We start from the raw sequence: 20,192 nt of genomic DNA on the forward strand, positions 1-20,192 counted from the left end.
ACTTGATTCAAACTCAAACTCTTGGGTCAAATTGTGGTTTGTGAGCCAAGGGGCAGGAGAATGTTGAGGCAGGAGAAAATTGAGCTCCTGGGAAAGTCCCTGCTGCCGTCTGAGTTTTCCCCCACCCCAACAGGCTACAACTGAGAAGGGGCACTTTTACTACAAAAAGGAGAAGCAGTCATACGTACAGTGATCTTGCTGGCTTGGTTCAGGGCTTCAACCCAGTCCTTCAGGTCTTTCTGGTCATTGGCTTGAAGAAAATACCTCTGAGACAGGGCATTGATGACTGTAAAAGTCACAGGTAAGGAGAGAGAAATTTCCAGGTCAGACTACATGGCACACAAGAAGTCTCCACAAACCTAAGGTGTTTGAGGTGACAAGATGGATGAAGTCCACACAGCAGATCAAGAAATTCCCTGTGATGTTAAGTCACTTGTATGGATATTCAGGAAGCAGCAGGTGACAACTGCTGTCTCTCCCATCTTTAAAAGTAAGGACTATTTCATTGGCCAAAGAATGGCATGTGACAACATGAGCAGCAGCCTTGATGTGCTATTCTGTTGTGATGAGGCTGCTGGTCTGCCAACAAGAAGACACCCCCCTGAACAACTTTACACCAGTGCTAAGAGACTGACAGTCACATGATACACACAGAATTATGGACCCAGTGCTTTGCTTCCACAGGCCTGGACTGAGAGTCCTGCCTGTGGCTGGGAAGTGGAACACAACTTGCCAGAGAACTAACCTGTTTCTGGGCTCATTTTATATATATATATATATATATATATATATATATATATATATATATATATATATATATATATATATATATTTAGTTCTGCTGACCACAAAACCTAAGAGTCATTTTTGAGTTTAGTAATAATATTTGAAAGATATGGGAGAGTAAGTGCACCAAAGGAACTTGAACCAACTGGAAGCTGGGAGAGAGAATGACTTGAGGGACAATTTCACTCTCTCAACATCAGCCTGTATTATAGGAAAAAATCTTCATGAAGTAAACAGAATTCATTCATTCATTAAAAAAAAAAAAATTTGTTGAGCACCCACGAAGCACCAGGAATCGTTCTAAGTGCTGAGGCCACTGCAGTGACACAGTAAGAAACACCTCTGCCCCCTGAAGGTTACATTCAGATCTATCCTAGATACACAAATGATCTGTCAGCATTTGCTCATAGCATTGAGTACAGTTGTAAAAACTCAGCGGAGACTAAATAACAATTCAATGACAGATCCACCAAATTCACAATTTAATGATTTGAGTCATCCACTGAAAGGCTCTGCTTCATATGTCATCCCTGATACTGAGCCTCATTTGGCAACACTGAGACCATCAACAGAATTCTCCCTCCTCTCATCCCCCTTCTGGAGAGTCTCCACCTTTCTTGAGCACACAATTACTCTACTCTAAAACAAAGATTCCCATAAACTTGTGCTAGATATTTTGCACCCAAGTAAACAAAAAATGTTACTGGTCCTGGCATGTCTGTCCTTATGTTATTAGCAATCTTTGCAGCAAGACCAAAGACGGTGATATCACTTGACACCCAGGAACATCACCGAGATTTAAGTCACTCACATACATAGGGTATAGTTCACATGAGATCACAGGACTGTCTCTGTGCAAAAGAGGAAGTTCCTAGACAAGTGTTAAGAAACCCATCCCTGGCTCAGTACTTACCAAAGCAAAATGAAGTTTTTGGTTTCTGCTTTGGGGTAGCTATGCTCACCTACATTAAATAAAAAATAGAAGAAATGTGAATGTTGTTTCTAACAGGGTTGAAAATTGTTCACAGATTAAAACGAATACACTGTACATATGTATACATTTTAAGAAATAACCATTGAGAATCCTGCACTTATTACCTCCATTAAGAAACAGGCATTATCAGTCCTGTTTCTTAGAAGCCCTCTGTGTGCTCCTCCCTGATAGAATCCCCACATCTTTTTATCTGTGTTAATCTTTTTATCTGTGTTAGTCTGTTATCTGCTATTTTTTTATCTGTGTTAATTTTTGTCTTTGTAAAAACATGTTTAAAAGTCACTGGGACCTGACAAGATTGTTTTTAGCCCATAAGACAGGCCTGGTCCCATACACACCAGCAGGATTCCATTCCTCTTTCAACCACCAACTCCCCTTCTTAAATAGTCTCCAAAATGAAGGGGTTCTTACTGTAGATGCATAGATTTTAATCAGAGCACTCAGAAAGGGGAAGCAGCCTGACTCTCACTGCATTTGAACACACTGACCAATGGCCTTACTATCTACCCTGACCACGAAAATAAGTACTGTCCATGAACCCAGAGAGGGGCTGAGGAGTCAAGATCTTACTGAGGTATTTAAGGGGTGAGAATGAGAAAGTGGAAGTATCTTTCTACCTCCTGTTGCTTTATTTCACTTAGCTTTCACAATCCTACCTCTTGCATGTACATTCCAGAGGATCTACATATGTAAACCCACATCACTCAAGTTCACACAACTCATATTCCATCATATGACCACATAGACAATCCTTGTTACTGGTTGAACCTCACTGGAGCGGGCCTCCACCACTATACCTGGAATCTCTAAAGAGGCAGTCACTTTCCCAGGAGACCTGTCCACATTCTGTCATTATCCTTCCAGGCATACTATTCCCTCAGTACCCTTCCAAACTCAGGCCAGTTTTCTGGCTCTCACCTGAGGGCTCCAGGGGCGATTCCTGCTTTAACAGATAGGGCAGGAAGGAGCTGAAGTCTTGAGTCAAAATTAAGGTTCATGAGTTATAACTGCTAAGGTCTAATAATGACTGACCCACCAGTCTCTAGGTTCTTGCTTTTGATCGTAAGTTTTTTCTTACAGACCTGCCCAAATTCCTTGACTAAAATTAATATTTTCTCAAATACTCAAATGGGAACTGTGACAGAACCATATAAAAGGTCAAAAGAAGGACAGGCAGTAAGTAAAGCCTGGGCTTTGGATTTGAGACAGTGTCTCAAATCACAGATGTCTCAACTGTGTGACCTCCATTTCATATCATGTTCTCATAGGGCTGATGTGAGGATTCAATATGATAGTGCAGGTAAGGCACTTACCTATCCTGTCACACAGAACGTGCTCATTCAGGGAGGAACTATTTATAGTTTCTGATATCTCATTTCCTTTAAAAACCCACTGCTTATTACAACAGTGCCACACTTGAAACTATGGGCAAAATGCTGAAAGTCCATGAGCAAAACTGCATGGTGACCTGAAAAAAATACCTGGCTTCCAACATACAAAACAAAGGTGGTAATAAAATGCCTGTATAACACTATACCAACTCACTGATAAGTACTTAACTAAATACAAGAAGTCACCTTAAGTCAACTTCAAGTTTTCAATTAAGCATGCAGAATTTTTTCATTACATCTGAAAATAATTTGGAGCTGAAATTATCTTAGTTCACAAAAATCCTTGTACTTTTGCAAGACGATTGTCCAGAAATTAAAACTGATTATAAATTATGTGTGTTACAGACAAATCATGCCAAAGCAAAGTGCACTCTTTCTAATATTTTGTAGCTAAAATCTTGCATGTATACACACATTTTTTTTAATCATAAAGGAAAGAGGTTTATTTTGGCTCATGGTTTTAGAAGTGCAAGCTGAGGGGCCACAACTGGTGAAGGTCTTCTTGTTCATAAGAGTCCCAAGGTGGCACAGGGCATTACAAGGCAAGAGACAGGGAATGTGCATGTATGTGTATCCATACTATTTAATGAGGAAGTGGGTGTATTTTTGTATGTTTAATATGATGTGAGGTGGAAGCCACAGGGCCTAAGAAAAGTCTGAAAAACATGAAGACATAAACAAAGGAAAAGTCCATATATCCTGAGTTTAGACACAGACTACCCAAATCACTCATGTCTGTACAATTCACAGGTTAACACACAGGATACTGGCACCCTATAAACTCCCAGCCCTGGCCCCATTCTATCTTGTTTTCCTGGGTTTTGGTCAGAACCACAGTGGACAGAGTCACCCTGTTCGTGTGTCTTATACTGATTTGCAGGACTCATTTTCTTACTGTCACTCAGCACCCATGTTCCCACACATACTCTTGCCTATGATCTGCTTGTCTGCACTTCATTTCTATATAACCCTGACCATACAGAGCTGTCTTGGCCTTAGTGTCCACTTATCTCATCCAGCTTAAGAATGGCACTGAAGTCTGGCACCCAGAGACCCTCTCTGGTTTATTCAGAAAATGGCCTTTTCTCTGAGACGCTCATATTTATCATTGACTACAGAGCACCCTCGACTGACTTCACCCTGCCTGGATTACAAATGGTCTGTTTAAACAACTCAGTAGCAGCCTCCACTGTGAGAACACTACCCCTGTACTTAATGTGGGAAGTGAAGGACCCAAAGAGTGTGTGTGGCTTTTTGCTTGTTTTTCTATCCTTCTCCAATCTGCAGTCAGGGGGTACATGGGAGTGCACACATATACATTTATACTGTGCCACACAGGGTTTACAGAGCAAAGCAACTCATCCCTGAACTAATAGGATCGGATCTATTAGTTCAAGGGTGAACATTCTCAACATCCTGATCAACTTCCCAAGAAGTAAAGCTAGACTATAAATACTAGTCCCCTTCAAATCACAGAACAGCAAGAGGAAAAAATGAAACCCTATCTACCTGTTTCTGTGTGCCCCAGAAAGACCAAGAAAGGAGTTTCATTTAGTTTGGAAATATGGCTTTGACCCCTCTTGACATTCTGCCACCAGGAGGTGTGATCCCTTCCTGCCTGCCACTGCCTTTTGGTGATCATGCCAGGCTACTGTACTGACTTAGGACATGGGGAAGGAGGAGAGGACCTGCATGAAGCAGCGCAGCTGCAAGTAGGCAAGGACATCTGATAGTCTGGCTTCAAGTGAGGGCATCTAAGTGCAAACATCCTCCCACCTGAGGTGGCCACAGTTTAGTCCCTGCACTACTGAGGTTGACTGGCAGGTCCTATAAACACCCAACAATGAAAAGAGACCAGAGACATGCGGTGGGGAGTGGGCATGGGTCACCTACTAAGTGAAGCAGATAGGGCTGCTCCACAGCTCAAAAAAAGACTCAGGAACTTGCTCTTATCAGATCAAACACAGACCAGAGGCGGTTAGCTCCACAGCAGCAGCAGGGCACTGCTAGAGCCAGCCCCACCCTGTCTGCCCTTGGCCGGAAGTGGAGCTGGGGCCCCTTTGGCAGGAGTAGCAACAGCCAAACCAGATCCTGGAGTGCTGCTTGGCTCTGCCCTGGGGCCTGGAATGATCTTATTGAAATGGCAATAAGAGCAAGAGAATAGGCAACTCCCTATATGGATAACCAGAGGGCTTTTAAGTTGGGGTCTATGGACCAGTCTTAGGCAAAGTCAGGGTTTGTACATACATAAATACATTTAACTGCGAAACGACTCTATACTTGGATCAAACTCTCAAAAGAACCCATGACCCACACCTGAACAAAAATAAAAAAATAGAAAAGTCAAGAATCAGCAGCGTCTTAAGGAAGCTCTCCCTGATAGGTAATAGAGACCAAGCCCTGACAAAATAGGACCAGACTAGGCGTGGGACAGTAGGGCTGGCTATGAAAAGATGGTTAGAATGGAAGAGAAGGGCCATAGAGCAAAGAGGTAAAGTAGGTGGTACCAAAGACCAGTTTCAATTGTTTTCTAGTTTGGCCAAAAACTGGCTCTGCTGCTGTGGGTCCCCTGGATGACATCATATCTGGCCCTTTCATCTCTGAATTGCCCCCTGAAGGACTACATGCCAGTCCCTATCTTCCCAACTCTAGCCTTCAGAAGACCCCTACAGAAACACCCCCATATACACAAGGCAAACCAGGCCTCTGACATTGTGGGCGTATGTTTTACTCTTGGAGGGAATACCTCAGGGTTAATGACAACCTGGAACACCAAACTGGATACCAACACCCAAGGCTAACTGTTTCTCTCAGAAAACCCCTGCTTTTTGGCATTGGGTCAGGCAGGAGTTAAAGGCTCTCAGTTCTCTGTAACCTGACCCAGTAGCAGCTGTAGGTTTGCAAAAGGCCCAAGCAGGCCTGCCTGTCTCAGGAAGGGCTAAAAGTCAGGTCATCCTTTCTAAATGAGGCAGCCTCCAAAGAAGAGAATACTAAAAAACCCTCGTCTGAATCTGAGCTGCATTTATAAATCATGATTCAGCAGGAGATTAAATTCACTCTCACAAAAAAAAAAAAAAAAAAAAAAAAAGTTTTTCCAAACCCTCTTAAACAGAAGAGAGTTTCAGTTTTCATTTTTTACAAGGTTCTCTGCTCCCTCCCCTCTTAATTCTCCTTCTGGAGAAATGACCTAATGAGCTCACAGCAAGAGGAGGACAAGAGAGGGGAGGGAAGGCAGGCCCAGGTCTGGCATGGGGAGGCAGCCACATTTCTAACCACAAGGCAAGCACAAATTGCCCGCAGCTGTGCTAGCAAAGCTATACTTTTAAAGGCCCTTCCCCCTTCCCCTGGGGCCATTATCTCCTCCCTCTAATCCACTCAGAGCATCTTCTGGGTTTTCACTGAGCTGTATCTGCCAGACTCTGCCTGGCGGCTGCAGGCATAAAATCAGCCTGCCCCTTCAGCTAAAGATGGCTGCTCCTCCCTGAGCCTGGGGCACCTCCAGATTCCCTTCCGGAGCAACTGAGATGGAAGCTGACCACAAGGCATCCAAACATGTTACCAGAAGGAGTTGGTGGCCACTCAGCTCAGGGACTTCCCTTTCCATCTCAAGACCCTAAGGGTGGGAGAGTGTGGTCAAGGAAGCAGCAGCCCCCAGAAAGCCTGAAGTGAGGGGTGTGTATGGAGAGCAGAACTTCCGGAGCCTCGGAGCTGGCCGAGTGCCACCTGGCTCTTCTCAGTGTACAAAGAGTTCCTCTTTCTGGGGAGGCTCTAAGTCCCCCGCCCCCTGCCTTTTTATCATTGCTGCATCACGGGTCAGCAGTGGTGCCTGCCCTAGGGAGGGGCTGCTAAAAGCAGCTGAATTCAGCAGTTACACTGGGCATCTTAACCAGCCCCCATAGCCAGATCTCAGCCCAGAAGACGGGCTGCTCTTGCCCCTTTATGTAAACTGGACTACGGGACTTGGGGATGGCCTGTTAGCTGCCCGCCAGTTATATGGCTGTGTGTGCTCCTGGCACCTAGGAGTGCCTTCTCTGACATTGACCTTCCCTCCACAGGCATACTGTCCAGGTGATTGGTAAAATTTTAGTGAGGCCCCAGATCTTTCTTGCTTACTACTCTTTAACATACCCATTGAGAGAACCCTTTAAAATTACTGGACTTAGGGGTTTATGTTACTTTTTGTCCCAGTTAATTAAAAAAAAAAAGTTTATCCTACTAATACCCCCCAGTTCAGCTACCACCTGCACACACCCCTTTTGGAGGAGGTGAGAGCATTATGGACCACTACCATATGGATCTAGAACATCCCTTGAAGATCCATAGCTTGAAGCTAGTGGGAGGTGATGAGGCTTTTAGGATGTAAAGCCCATGAGGAAGTCTTTAAGTGATTTGAGGACATGCCCTTGAAGGGGATCGTGGGACCCCAAACTCTTTCTTTTCCTTTGCTCTGCCATATACTTTCATCTTGATGTGCCCCTCACCACACACCCCAAAGCAACAGGGCCAACAGACCATGGACTGAAAACTCTAAAACTGTGAAACAAAATAAACCTTTTCTTTTCAAAATGTGATGGTCTAGGGATTTTATCACAGTGATAGAAAGCTGGGACTGATGTGTCCAAGGAGGAAGAGGCTGTGGGCCTGCCTTCCAGGAACTTAGGAACCACCATCACACCCACCCATCAGGAGCAAATCTTCCATAGGCAATCTATGGGCAAAGGGGGCATTTTAATGCCTATGGAATGTCCCCAAATGATAAAGCCCCAAGGATATATAACACTTCCTCTTATTTAAATACCAAACCTCCTTAGAGAATATGAAATTCCCAGAGCTCCAGGTCAACATTACCTTCGAGATGTACGTCAGCTGCAAAGATCCAACAGCCCCTGCGCCAACTGCCAGATTCTGAAAGACACATGTTGTTCATTTTAAGAAGGAGCCATGTGAGGCAGCGAACCCAGCACCAAAAGATAACATCAAGAAGCCATTTCAGTTTGTCACTTTCTGGCCTCAAAACCTTGGGCAACTCTCCTAACATTTCTTCAGTTCCCTTTCCTTGCCTGTAAAACAAGGATATTAATTCCTGGATAATAATTCCATTATCATTTTTTCATCAGGAAACTCTCACCTCACTTATTATACTGAGTTATTCCAAGACAATGGTTAAAAGTCTGTTCTACCATTTGACTCTAAAGTTCTTTAACCACTCAGTCTCAGTTTTCCCTTATGTAAAAATAATGACTATAATACAAGTTATCTAAAATGCCTAGGACAAGAAACATTTGAATTTCAGATTTTTCTCAGGTTCTGAAATATTTGCACATACAATGAGAAATCCTGGGGATGGACCCAAGTCTAAACAGGAAATTTCATTTATGTTTCACATATACATTAGACACGTAGTCTGAAGGTAATTTTATACTTTTTTGGGGGGGGGGTTACTAGGGATTGAACCCAGGGATACTTAACCACTGAGCCATATCCCTAGCCCTTTTTTATATTTGATTTAGAGACAGGGTCTTGCTGAGTTGCCTAGGGCCTCATTAAGTTGCTGAGGCTGGCTTTGAACTCACAATTCTCTTGCCTCCCAAGCCACTGGGATTATAGGCATGCCACCACTCCCGGCTATACAATGTTTTTAATTCACCTGCATTTTGACCACAAACCTATCACATGAGGTCAGGTGTGGGATTTTCCAGTTGTGGCATCATAATAGCATTGAAAAGTTTCATATTTCAAAACATTTTGGATTTTTGAATTTACAGATTGAGAATACTTCACCTGTAGTACTTATGTTAAAAGACAGTTGTAAGGGTAAGTTAATATATTTAAGAGTGCTGGGGTTGTGGCTCAGTGGTACAGAGCTTGCCTAGGGCTTGCCTAGCACGTGCGAGGCCCTGGGTTCCATCCTCAGCACATTAAAATAAAGATATTGTGTCCAACTACAATTAAAAAATAAATATTTTTTTTAAAAAAAGAGTGCTTGGAATTGTTCCTGTTACATAGAATATTCTTAACAAATGTTAGCTAGTATGGTTTTTTCAATGCTAACTGATCTGACTTTATTGACTTTGTCCTGTCTTGAGTATTTAAAAATCTTTCCATAATACATACAGAGCTTACAAACTCACACAATATAGAAATTAGCCTCCTTCACAGGACTGCTATGAGTAGCAAATGAAATGATCTCTGGACACTAAAAAACAATAATTACATATACTATTAAAACAGAAAGAAGCTCATAGGCACCATGTCTGGCAATACATTCCACCTTGGCATAACCTTATTGGCTTTCCAATTACTCCACTGTCAGGGATGAAGCAATATAAACACTGGGATTACAGGTTAATACCAAGGCATTGGCCAAGATATCATAGCTGTGGAGTTTCTAACATGTTATCTTAGAAAACCCACTCCTCCATGAACCTGAGACTCTAGAGCTCCCAATGACCTTGAAAACTGTTACCATTGGTCTCAAAGAAGCACTTTTGAAGTCCCCAATACCTGGGGTTATCTCAAAGCAATAAAAGAAGGTAAATCTTAGATCAAGGAAATTTATTAAATTTACCTAAGGATTAACAGCAAAATGACCTATCATTCCAGGAGACAGCTTTAAGAAATACCTAAGAGGACAATGAAGAGTCCTTCTAGCCCCAGTTATCTAACTTAACATACATCTTTGAAGCAAATTCAATGTATAAAATTTCCTATCACAATAAAATAGATAGGGATAGCAACAAAAAAAGTATTCTGAGAATCCCAGAATCCTGTGCTGGGATTGTGGCTCAGAGGTAGAGCGCTTGCCTCGCATGTGAGGAGCACTGGGTTCAATCCTCAGCACCACATAAATAATAAAATGAAGGTATTGTGTCCATCTACAACTAAAAATAAAAAAGAATCCCAGAGTCCTAGCCAGTTGTGGTGGCACATGTAATTTTAGCAGCTTGGGAGCTGAGGCAGGAGGATCTGGGAGTTCAAAGCCAGCCTCAGAAACAGCAAGGCCCTAAGCAACTCAGCAAGACCCTGTCTCTAAATAAAATATTTTTTTAAAAAAAGGGCTGGAGATATGGCTCAGTGGTTAAGTGGCCCTGTGTTCAATCCTGGTACTGGAAAAAAAAAAAAAAAAGAACCCCCAATCCTAGTAAAAGACCTAAAAAAGACCCTGTCCTCCAACTCCTTCCTTTTGCAAATGAGGCAGTAAGTCTGAAAACTGCCTTTGAGGGACTAGGGGTAAGGCAATGGTAGAGTGCTTACCTAGCAAGTGTGAGGTCCTAGGTTCAATCCCCAGCATTGCAAATTAAATAAGAGCTGCATCTGAGTAACCATATTAGCATTTAAAATGAGGGTGATCTGATTTGCACTTTCATTTACATATTTTTTTCTGTCTTCATAGTAACTGCCTTTTTTCTTTTTTAAGAAAACCTGGGTTAAGAGAAACAGTGTACATGTATGAATATGTAACAATAAATCCCATCAGTGTGTACAACTATAATGCATCAATAAAAATGTAGAAAAAATAAAATTGTAAAAATTGTTAATGGAGGGCTGGGGATGTGGCTCAAGCGGTAGCGCGCTCGCCTGGCATGTGTGCGGCCCAGGTTCGATCCTCAGCATCACATACAAAGATGTTATGTCCGCCAAAAACTAAAAAATAAATATTAAAATTCTCTCTCTCTCTCTCTAAAAAAAAAATGTTAATGGAAAAAAAAAGAGACAAGCCTATGGAACAATATCCTTTATGAACAGATGCAAAAAACCTCAATAAAATATTTGCAAACAGAATTCATCAACAAATTTAAAAAATCATACACTATGATTTGAGTTGGTGATAAAAGTATTTCAGGATAAAAGCTCTGAATAAATTAGTGTAATGGTTAATCTGAATTGTCAACTTGATTGGATGAAGAGATACTGATGATTAGGAGGCTTCTGGGTGTGTCAATGAGGGTATGTCTAGGAATGATTGGCATGTGGGATAGCAAACTGAAGCAGAGACAGACCCTCCCTCTGTGGGCAACACAGGTCCAATAAGATGGTGACTTGGATGGAATAAAAGTTGGAAGAACAAAGAAGCAGCAGCAAACACAAGCTCAATTCTTTTTGAATGGGTTCTTGATTGCTGCTGCCATCGCCTGAGGATATCAGACTCTTGCTTCTTCTTCCTTCCATAGCAGACTCTGCCAGTGATTCTCCAGGGAGTTTCCAGAAGCCTTTTGTCTTGGACTAGGGTAGCACCACTGATTTCTCTTGTTTTGAGGCTTCAGCATCTTGGACTGCACAGCTATTGTTTACTCCAGCTCTCCAGCCTGTAGACAGCCACTGTGGATTATCCAGCTTCTGGTCATGAAAGCCAATCTAATAAATCCTCTTTTTATAATCATACTTCCTGTTGATTCTGTTCCTCTAGAGAACCTTGTTCCTCTAGAGAACCCTGACTAATACAACTAGGTATAGAAGGATCATACCTCAACATAATAAAGGCTATACATGACAAATCCATAGCCAACATTGTACTGGATGCAGAAAAACTGAAAGCATTTCTTCTAAAATCTGAAACAAGTCAAGGGTGTCCACTCTCACCCTCTTATTCAATATAATACTTGAATTTTTTTTTGTACTGAGGATTGAACCCACAAGTGCTTAACCACTTAGCCAAAATCCCCAGCCCTTTTTAATATTTTATTAAGAGACAGGGTCTCACTGAGTTGCTACGTGCCTCACTTAGTTGCTGAGGTTGGCTTTGAACTTGCAATCCTCAGCCACCCCAGTCACTGGGATTATAGCAATGTGCCACCACACTCAGCAATACTTAAAATTTTAACCAGTGCAATCAGATAAGAGAAAGAAATAAAAAGGAATAATAATAGAAAATGAGGAAGTCAAATTAATCCTTTTTACAGATAATCTTATTCTATGCCTAGAAAACAAATATTATACCAAAGACTCTTAGAACTAATCAACAAATTCAGGCAAGTAACAGGATACAAATATCAACATATAAAAATCAGCATAAACTATAAACTGATAATGAAGTCACTAAGACATCAGGAAAACAATCTTGTTCACAATAGTCTCAAAAAATAAAATACCAAGGAATAAGCCTAATCAAGGAGGTGAAAGACCTCTACAATGAAAATTATAAAGCACTGGGAAAAGAAATTTTAGAAGACACAAGAAAATGGGAAAACCTCCCATGTTCATGAATTGGAAGAATCAATATTGTTAAAAGAGCCATACTGGGGCTAGGGCTGGGGCTCAGTGGTAGAGCGCTCGCCTAGCACATGGGAGGCACTGGGTTTGATCCTCAGCACCACATAAAAATAAATACATAAAATAAAGTTATTGTGTCCAACTACAACTAAAAAATATTTTTTAAAAAAGGGCCATACTACCAAAAGCAATCTACAGATTTCAGTGTAATCCTCAGCAAAATACCAATGACAGTTTTCACAGAACTAGGAAAAAAATTGTAAAATTCAGATGAAAGCACAAAAGACCCCAAATAGCCAAGGTTGTCGTAAGTAAAAGTACAATGCTAGAGGCATCATAGTACTTGATTTCAAAATCCACTAGAGAGCCATAGTAACAAATACAACATGGTATTAACCTAAAACCAGACACGGAGACCAACAGAATAGAACAGGGGACCCAGAAATAAACTCACACACCTACAACCAAGTGATTCTTGACAAAAGTGCCAAAAAAACATATGCTGGAGAAAAGTCAAACAATAAATGGTGCTGGGGAACTGTATGTCCACATGTAGAAGATTGAAAGTAGGCCCCTATCTCTCACCCCACACAAGTAACAATTCAAAATGGATCAAAGATCTTAATCCAAGACCCGAGACTTTGAAACTACTAGAGGAAAACACAGAAGAAGCACTTCAAGATATTGGCACAGGCAATAATTTCCTGAACAGGACTTCAATAGCTCAGGAAATAAAATCAAGAATTGACAAAGGGGATTAGATCAAACTAAAAAGCTTCTGCACAGCAAAGGAAACCATCAACAGAATGAAGAGTCAACCTACAGAAGGGGAGAAAATCTTTACCAGCTATTCATCTAACAGAGGATTAATATCTAGAATATATAAGGACTCTAAAAACTTAACAACAGGTGGCCATAGCTATAATCCCTTCAACTCAGGAGGCTGAGGTAGGAGGATCATAAATCAAGGTCAGCCTCAGCAACTGATCAAGGCCCCAAACAATTTAGCAAGTCCTTGTCTCAAAACTAAAAAAATATAAAGGGCTGGGGTGTGGCTCATTGGTAAAGTGCCTCTAGGTTCAAGCCCTGGTACAAATTAAAAAAAAATCCAACCAATAAATGAGTAAAAGTACTGAACTAGATCTGGAAAGTACAAATGCCAGTACTCCACCCCAAAAAGTACAAATGCCCAATAAATATTTGGAAAATGTTCAAAATCTTTAGCCATCATGGAAATATGAATGAAAACTTAACTGAGAGTCCATCTCGCCCCAGTCAGAATGGCTATTATAAAAAGAAAATAAACACGGCAAGGATGTGAATTAAAAGGAACCCTTAGACACTGTTGGCAGAAATGTAAATTAGTACAGCTGCTATGGTAAACAGAAGGGAGGTTCCTCAAAGACTGAAATTAGAACTACCATATGATCCAGCTATACTACTCCTGGGTATATCCTCAAAGAAAATGAAATAAACATATAAAAGAGAGACCTGCATATCCATGTTTACTGTAGCACTAGTCACAATAGCCAAGTTATGAAATCAGTCTCCATGCCTATCAACAAACCAGTGTATGAAGAAAATGTAATATATATACACAATGGAGTATTATTCGGCCACACAGAAAAATGAAATCATGTCATCTGCAGGAAAATGAATGAAACTGGAGGCCATCATGTTAAATGAAATAAGCCAGGCTCAGAAAGACAACTAGTTCATGTTTCCCCTCATATGTGGAAACTGGAAAACACTGGGAGTTCTCTTTCTCTGCCGCTAAGTCGCGCGGAGGCGGTGACTCAGGTTTGTTCAAGATTCAGCTTCATCCGTAATCCACCGCCAGGGCCGAGAAAGGCATTGCTGCTGGAGGTGTAATGGACGTCAACACTGCTTTACAAGAGGTGCTGAAGACCGCCCTCATCCACGATGGCCTTGCACGTGGAATTCGCGAAGCTGCCAAAGCCTTAGATAAGAGCCAGGCCCATCTCTGTGTACTTGCATCCAACTGTAATAAGCCTATGTATGTCAAATTGGTGGAGGCCCTTTGTGCTGAACACCAAATCAATCTAATTAAGGTCGATGACAACAAGAAACTAGGAGAATGGGTAGGCCTCTGTAAAACTGACTGAGAGGGCAAGCCCTGTAAAGTGGTTGGTTGCAGTTGTGTAGTTGTTAAGGATTATGGCAAAGAATCTCAGGCCAAGGATGTCATCGAAGAGTACTTCAAATGCAAGAAATGAGCAAATAAATTTTTCGTTCCCATTCCTCAAAAAAAAAAAAAAAAAAAAAGAAAGAAAAGAAAAACACTGGGAGCCAGACACTTCTGTAATCCTAGTGACAGGGGAGGCTGCAACATGAGGATCATAAGCTCAAGGCTGGCCTCACCAACTTAGAGAGACCCTGTCTCAAAATAAAAAATAAAAAGGGCTGGGGATGTGGCTGGGTTAAATCCCTAGTACCACAAAAAACAGAGTGAGAAAGAGAAAGACGGGTCTTGTCACACCCAGAACAGAGTCCAAAAAAGCAGTCACCAGCTTCCCAAAAGTAAGGAGTGACTGACATGGCCCTAGGAGGGACCATGAGCCACTCCAAGCAAAGACAGATTTCGTCCAGAATTTGACTGCCAGAAGCAGACCCGTGTTGTATCACTTCATTGTGGCCGAAGGCTCCGAGAGACACAGGCCTCTGCCTGAGTCTGCACATCTACCCCCACACTGTTGTACAGTCCAAGAGAGTGACTTGTGAGTGGGGGGATTTGTCCAAGGTCACAAAATTGGTGGCTAAGCTTGACCTAAAGTTTAAGTCTCCTCATTTCCACACCAATGCCCTAGAAGCAGCATGGTGTAATTTAAAAAGCTTGAGCTGTTGGGACTTCTAGCTGTGAAATTAACACTCCATGACTGGAGGCAAGTTTCTTTTCCTATAAAATGGAGATAATAAGCCCTGTGTCATAGGGTGGTTGAGAGAATTACTATGAAAATACATAGTGAGAGCCCAGCACATGGCAGCTCCTATCCCCCTCTGTAAGGCTAATTACAAGATGCGAGTGCCAAGGCTCAGGGTTACTCTTGCATAACTCACTCTCCTCACCCCAACCACAGCCCAAAGGCCTCCAGAGCCCTATCTTGAATTATGAGTGATGAAGCAGGATTGGGGGAACCATTTGGACTCTAACCCACATGTAATGACAGATAAGGGCTGTTCAGATTTCAACTACTTCACCCCCTCCACCCACACTCAAAGGGATGCTCCACCCTCCTCCCCTGCCTCTCTCTGTTCAGCAAGATATAGCAGCAGCCCTCCAGGCTCGGTTACCCAGGGGTGAAAATGTCCACACCCTTCCCACACACATTCTGCTCCAGTATACCCTCTCTCTCTCCCCGTCACAAGGAGCCAGGAAAATATTACAAAAGTCTAAAAAAGATGCTTCTCCTCCACTGTCTTCCCCACCCAGAGGGAAACAGATGACACAGGAGAAAACAGCATCAGGATTCCTGAAGTTTGATCCAAAGTGATGCTCAGCGTCTACTCCAATTACTAGACCTAGAAGTCTAATGGTGACAGCTCCCTGCCAGGGTGGCACACAGGCAAACCCAGGCAGAGACACTTACTGAGCAAGGAAGGATGTGCCAATATGGCTGAGCTGAGGGCCTGGGCCACCAGATATCAGGACAGAAACACCAGGAATCAGCACTCAGGGAAGGACAGGGTGTCAGACCCATGCAAGCTGCCTCCTCTGGCCACAGTTCTGCCTCCTCCAGCAAAGGACAAACTCAGATGCCTCCTCCACTGACCACAGCCTACTCTGACCCCCCTCACTCTGAATTCATGTACACAGCTTCTTTTCCAACTTCAGTGCATACCAAAATCTCCTGAGGAGGTTGTTTTTAAAAGTCCAGGCACAAGCTCTGCCCACAGACGGCTGAACTGGAACCAAGTGGAATATGGTCAGAAGACATATATCTTAAAAATACTCCCCAGTGGTTACTAAAAAGGCCCAAGTTTAAGAACTTCTGGTGGACAGGATGAAATCATCTAGCCCTTGGATGCTGCAGTGGTATGTATTTTTCTGGGAGTTGTTTCTCCTTCCTGGATGGTATGGATGTTGAGGACACGACAGGCATATCGAGATGAGGGCATCTGAGCAGACATGGAGGGGGGACAGGTTAGTGGGGATACACTTTTGTTAATTTGTTATCTTATTTTGGTGCTAGGGATTGAATCCAGGTCCTCGTGCATGATAAACAGCACAGTTTACTAATGAGCTACACTCTCAGCCTTTCCCCTGCAAATGGAAGACAGTTTATGTGGATTGCCTGTAGAGATTTTTTAAAAATTATTTTTAATTGACACATAATAATCATGCATTTTCATGGGGAACAGCATAACAATTCAATATATATATACAGTGTGTAATGACCTGGCCAGAGTGACTATGACTAGCATATCCATCACTTCAGACATTTATCATTTCTTTGTGTTGGAAACATTCAAAACCTTCTCTACGAGCTATTTGAAATATACAATTAGTTGTTGTCAACCACAGTTGCCCTAATGTGCTATAGAACCTGAGGAGATTGAGATGGAGTCTCACTATATTGCTCAGGTCAGTTTTTTATGGGAAGATTTTTAACATCCCTGCTCCATCCCCAGTTTTAAATGACCTAAGAGAGAACCCAGGCACTTGTTTATTTTTGGAGCTCCTAAGGGAGTTCATGGTGCCACCAGGTTGGAGGAACACTGTTACAGATGCTGGCTGGTCCTGCTGACTGTGCACTGGAGACACAGCAGCTGGAGATAGAAGAGGCTACACCCAGCCAGCAGCCCACAGAGTGACCCCAGTTGCTGCACCAGCAGTAATAAGGCAGGAGGAAGAGAAGAGTGGGGTGAGGTGGGGTGGGTAGGGGAAAGGAGACTTCAGTGCATGTGTTGTATGGCTGGCAGTTACCCTGCATGAGGTCTGCAGGTCAGAAGTGGTCTGCACGTTTCTTGGACTTATAAATTTTCTGAAACAAAGTAGGGGCACAGGGAAGGTTCCTGTTATAAAGTCACTGCCATGCACAGCTTTTTACTCCAGACCTGAAGGAGCTCACTCCCCATGAGTGGAAAGCATATGATTAATTCTCTTCTATAATCAAGGAAGGAGATGAGGTGCCCATACAGAGATGTGACATATCTCCCACGATTAAGACTTTCTGCAGAAACAGCAACATTTCTTGTTGATGAAGAAAAGTTTACCCATGTGACTTCTTCTCCCCTTCCCCTCTACTAGTGAAAGTAATCAAGAACAAAGAAGTGATCAGAAGACCCAACTACAGATTCATAAATTCACAGACTGTCAGTCCCAAAAGGTCTCAATGATTTTCTCTTCATTCAACATGTGAGTCCTCTAAGGCTCAACTGGGGGAACCTCCTCAAGGAGCCCAATGAAGACAGAGCTCACAACCTCCAACATCGATCTGGTGCTCTGGGAAAGCCCAGCTTAAGGAAGAAAGAAGGAAAGTGACATATACTTAAGAGACTAAGTACACACCCACGATCCCAGTTAGTGGCTGAGGCAGGAGGATCACGAGCTTGAGGCTAGACTGGGCAACTAAGTGAGAACCTGTCTCAAAAAAAAAAAAAAATAACTAACTAAAGAAAAGGCTAATGATACAGCTCAGTGGTAGAGCACCCCTGAGTTCAATCCACAGTACTAGGAGAAAAAAAAAAAAGACTATTCTGTGTCATGCATGCTGCTACATACTTTCACATACGGTTGCTGAATCCCAACAATCCCACTTTACAGATGAAGAAACTAAGAATCCAGCAGGTGAAGCAGCTTGTCCAAGGTCCCACAAGCAGCAAGTAGTCTAGCCAGCACTCAAAAACCCAACCCTTCTGGATTCCCAAATCATTTATGGCACTTTCCTTGATGCCATGCCACCTCCTATGAGGCATTATCTAAGAGTTGATTATCAATGAAAGACAAATACAAGAGCAAGACCAGCAGGGTTACACCAAATGAGGCCCTCTACAGTTGCCCAAGCTGGGCAGGGCATGAACTAGTCCAACTGGCTCTTGGGTGCTAAGAGAACAGAAAGGGAGAAGGAAGAAAGATGGTGGAGCCTCCTCAACTCCTTACCTTTTCTTATACCCCCCTGGAATGGCTAGCTGACAGCAAGGAACTCAGCTGGTGGTCCAAAAGTAGAGAAATGCCCTTGTCAATCCCATGCTCCAACATGGCTGCCCATGAGCTGAAACCACTACTCAAACCACCAAAGCCAAGACCATCCCGACTCACAGAAAAGAGCTTGCCTAAACAGACCAGGGTAGGGCTGGGGTTGTAGCTCAGTGGTGACGCACTTGCCTCACACTTCTGAGGCACTGGAATCAATCCTCAGCACCATATTAAATGTATTGATCTCCAACTTAAAAAAAAAAAATGGAAAAAAAAGAGAGAGAGAGAGAGACCAGCGTAATAGGATTGCAAAGGAGGAGCATGGCCAACTCTGCCTCACGTTTCATAGCCCCTCCCCCTGGCATAAGAGAATAACCAAGTGGAAAGTAACCATGCTATTCCCAGGAGTCAGGTGCCCTGGGCAGTGGCTGCACGTGCTGCTATGGAGTCCAACACATCTCCTCCCTCCACCCCTTAGTCCACTCCCTGATTCGAACTTCAGGTAATATGAAATGCCTGTAGCTACTCTTCCCAGTCTCCAGATAAAAATATATATGTAATCTTTCCCTTCCTGAGAAATCAATTCCATATCACAAACTGCTATGTTAGTTTAATGCTCCCAGGACATCTGTCTCTTGTTGATAGGCCAGCACTCGCCTGAGACAAGACGAGCTTCATGATGTGTAAACCTGTTGGCCACCACACCCTGAGTTCCCTGTTCCCTTTACTGACCTCTTCCAACCCTGGCAATAGAGATTTAGAGAACCGCTCAAAGGCCTGGGCTCCAGATACCCTCTAGTCACAGGCAGGTCCTGAGACTCTCACTGTTGGCCACCTGGATGATTCTAAAGCCTTAAACTGAATACACCAACTCCTTCACTCCTTTCTTTAACCAGCTTCCTACACATCTGCTTCAAACTCATAGATCATTTCCCCTCCGCCCACTTATCGGTTACCTTCCCAACTTCCCCATCTGTCAGTGGCCCCACATCCTCTCCGCAGCCAACCAGGTACTAAACTTTTTTTTTTTTTAATCTTAAGTACTTATAGCTCACTATATTTAAAGAAATATAACTAGATATGTAACTTATTCCTAACAAACCTATAAACAAATAGAAAATTACTATGATATACACACACTGCTAAAAACTGAGTTGGAAAAACATCATTACTTTATTGTGACATAAGGTTATTTTCATGTTTTGTTTATTATTTTGAATTAAGTATTAGCAAAATGCGCAACACAGGAAAAGTTAATTTGAAGTTTTTTCCTCCATGGTCACCTAATAAAGATATCTAATCTTTTTATAATTAGCCGACATACCATCCTAAACCAATTAATTTTATTAGCCTGAAGAAATTAAGTGAAATAAGGTAAAAAATTCACCATTCATTTACAAAACAATTAGTATATTATTTGTTGTTCAAAGTCAATGAATAATATTGAGTACCTCCTATTTTTCCAGAATCTAAAAAACACAGTTGTTACCTTATAGGATTCTCAAAACCATTCTTTCAGATGGATAATAGTATATTTAACAGATAAGAAAAATAAGAATCAGACTGATAGGCACCCACTCAACATCACAGGCAGTAACATTCATTATAATGACTGACAATTTTCAGAAAACATCAATTTTCACATTTGTGCTGT

At 42.3% G+C, this 20,192-nt stretch overlaps 1 protein-coding gene and 1 pseudogene across 5 annotated transcripts in view; one reads left to right on the forward strand and one right to left on the reverse strand.

The window, feature by feature from the left end:
• The window catches only part of Plekha2 (pleckstrin homology domain containing A2), an 84,556-nt gene that overhangs the window by 26,538 nt on the left and 37,826 nt on the right, over positions 1 to 20,192 (reverse strand). For all 5 annotated transcript variants that reach the window (XM_027939240.2, XM_071610192.1, XM_027939239.3 and 2 more), the window contains 3 exons: positions 8,020 to 8,076; positions 1,700 to 1,748; positions 189 to 286 (listed from right to left, as the gene is read on the reverse strand). In XM_027939240.2, coding sequence (XP_027795041.1) covers positions 189 to 286; positions 1,700 to 1,748; positions 8,020 to 8,076 — 204 coding nt within the window. The remainder of the gene's footprint in view (positions 1 to 188; positions 287 to 1,699; positions 1,749 to 8,019; positions 8,077 to 20,192) is intronic.
• Positions 14,218 to 14,640, forward strand: LOC114095834 (small ribosomal subunit protein eS12-like; annotated as a pseudogene).

This window comes from Marmota flaviventris, chromosome 3, assembly GCF_047511675.1.
Source record: "Marmota flaviventris isolate mMarFla1 chromosome 3, mMarFla1.hap1, whole genome shotgun sequence".
In the NCBI taxonomy this organism is placed as follows: domain Eukaryota; kingdom Metazoa; phylum Chordata; class Mammalia; order Rodentia; family Sciuridae; genus Marmota; species Marmota flaviventris.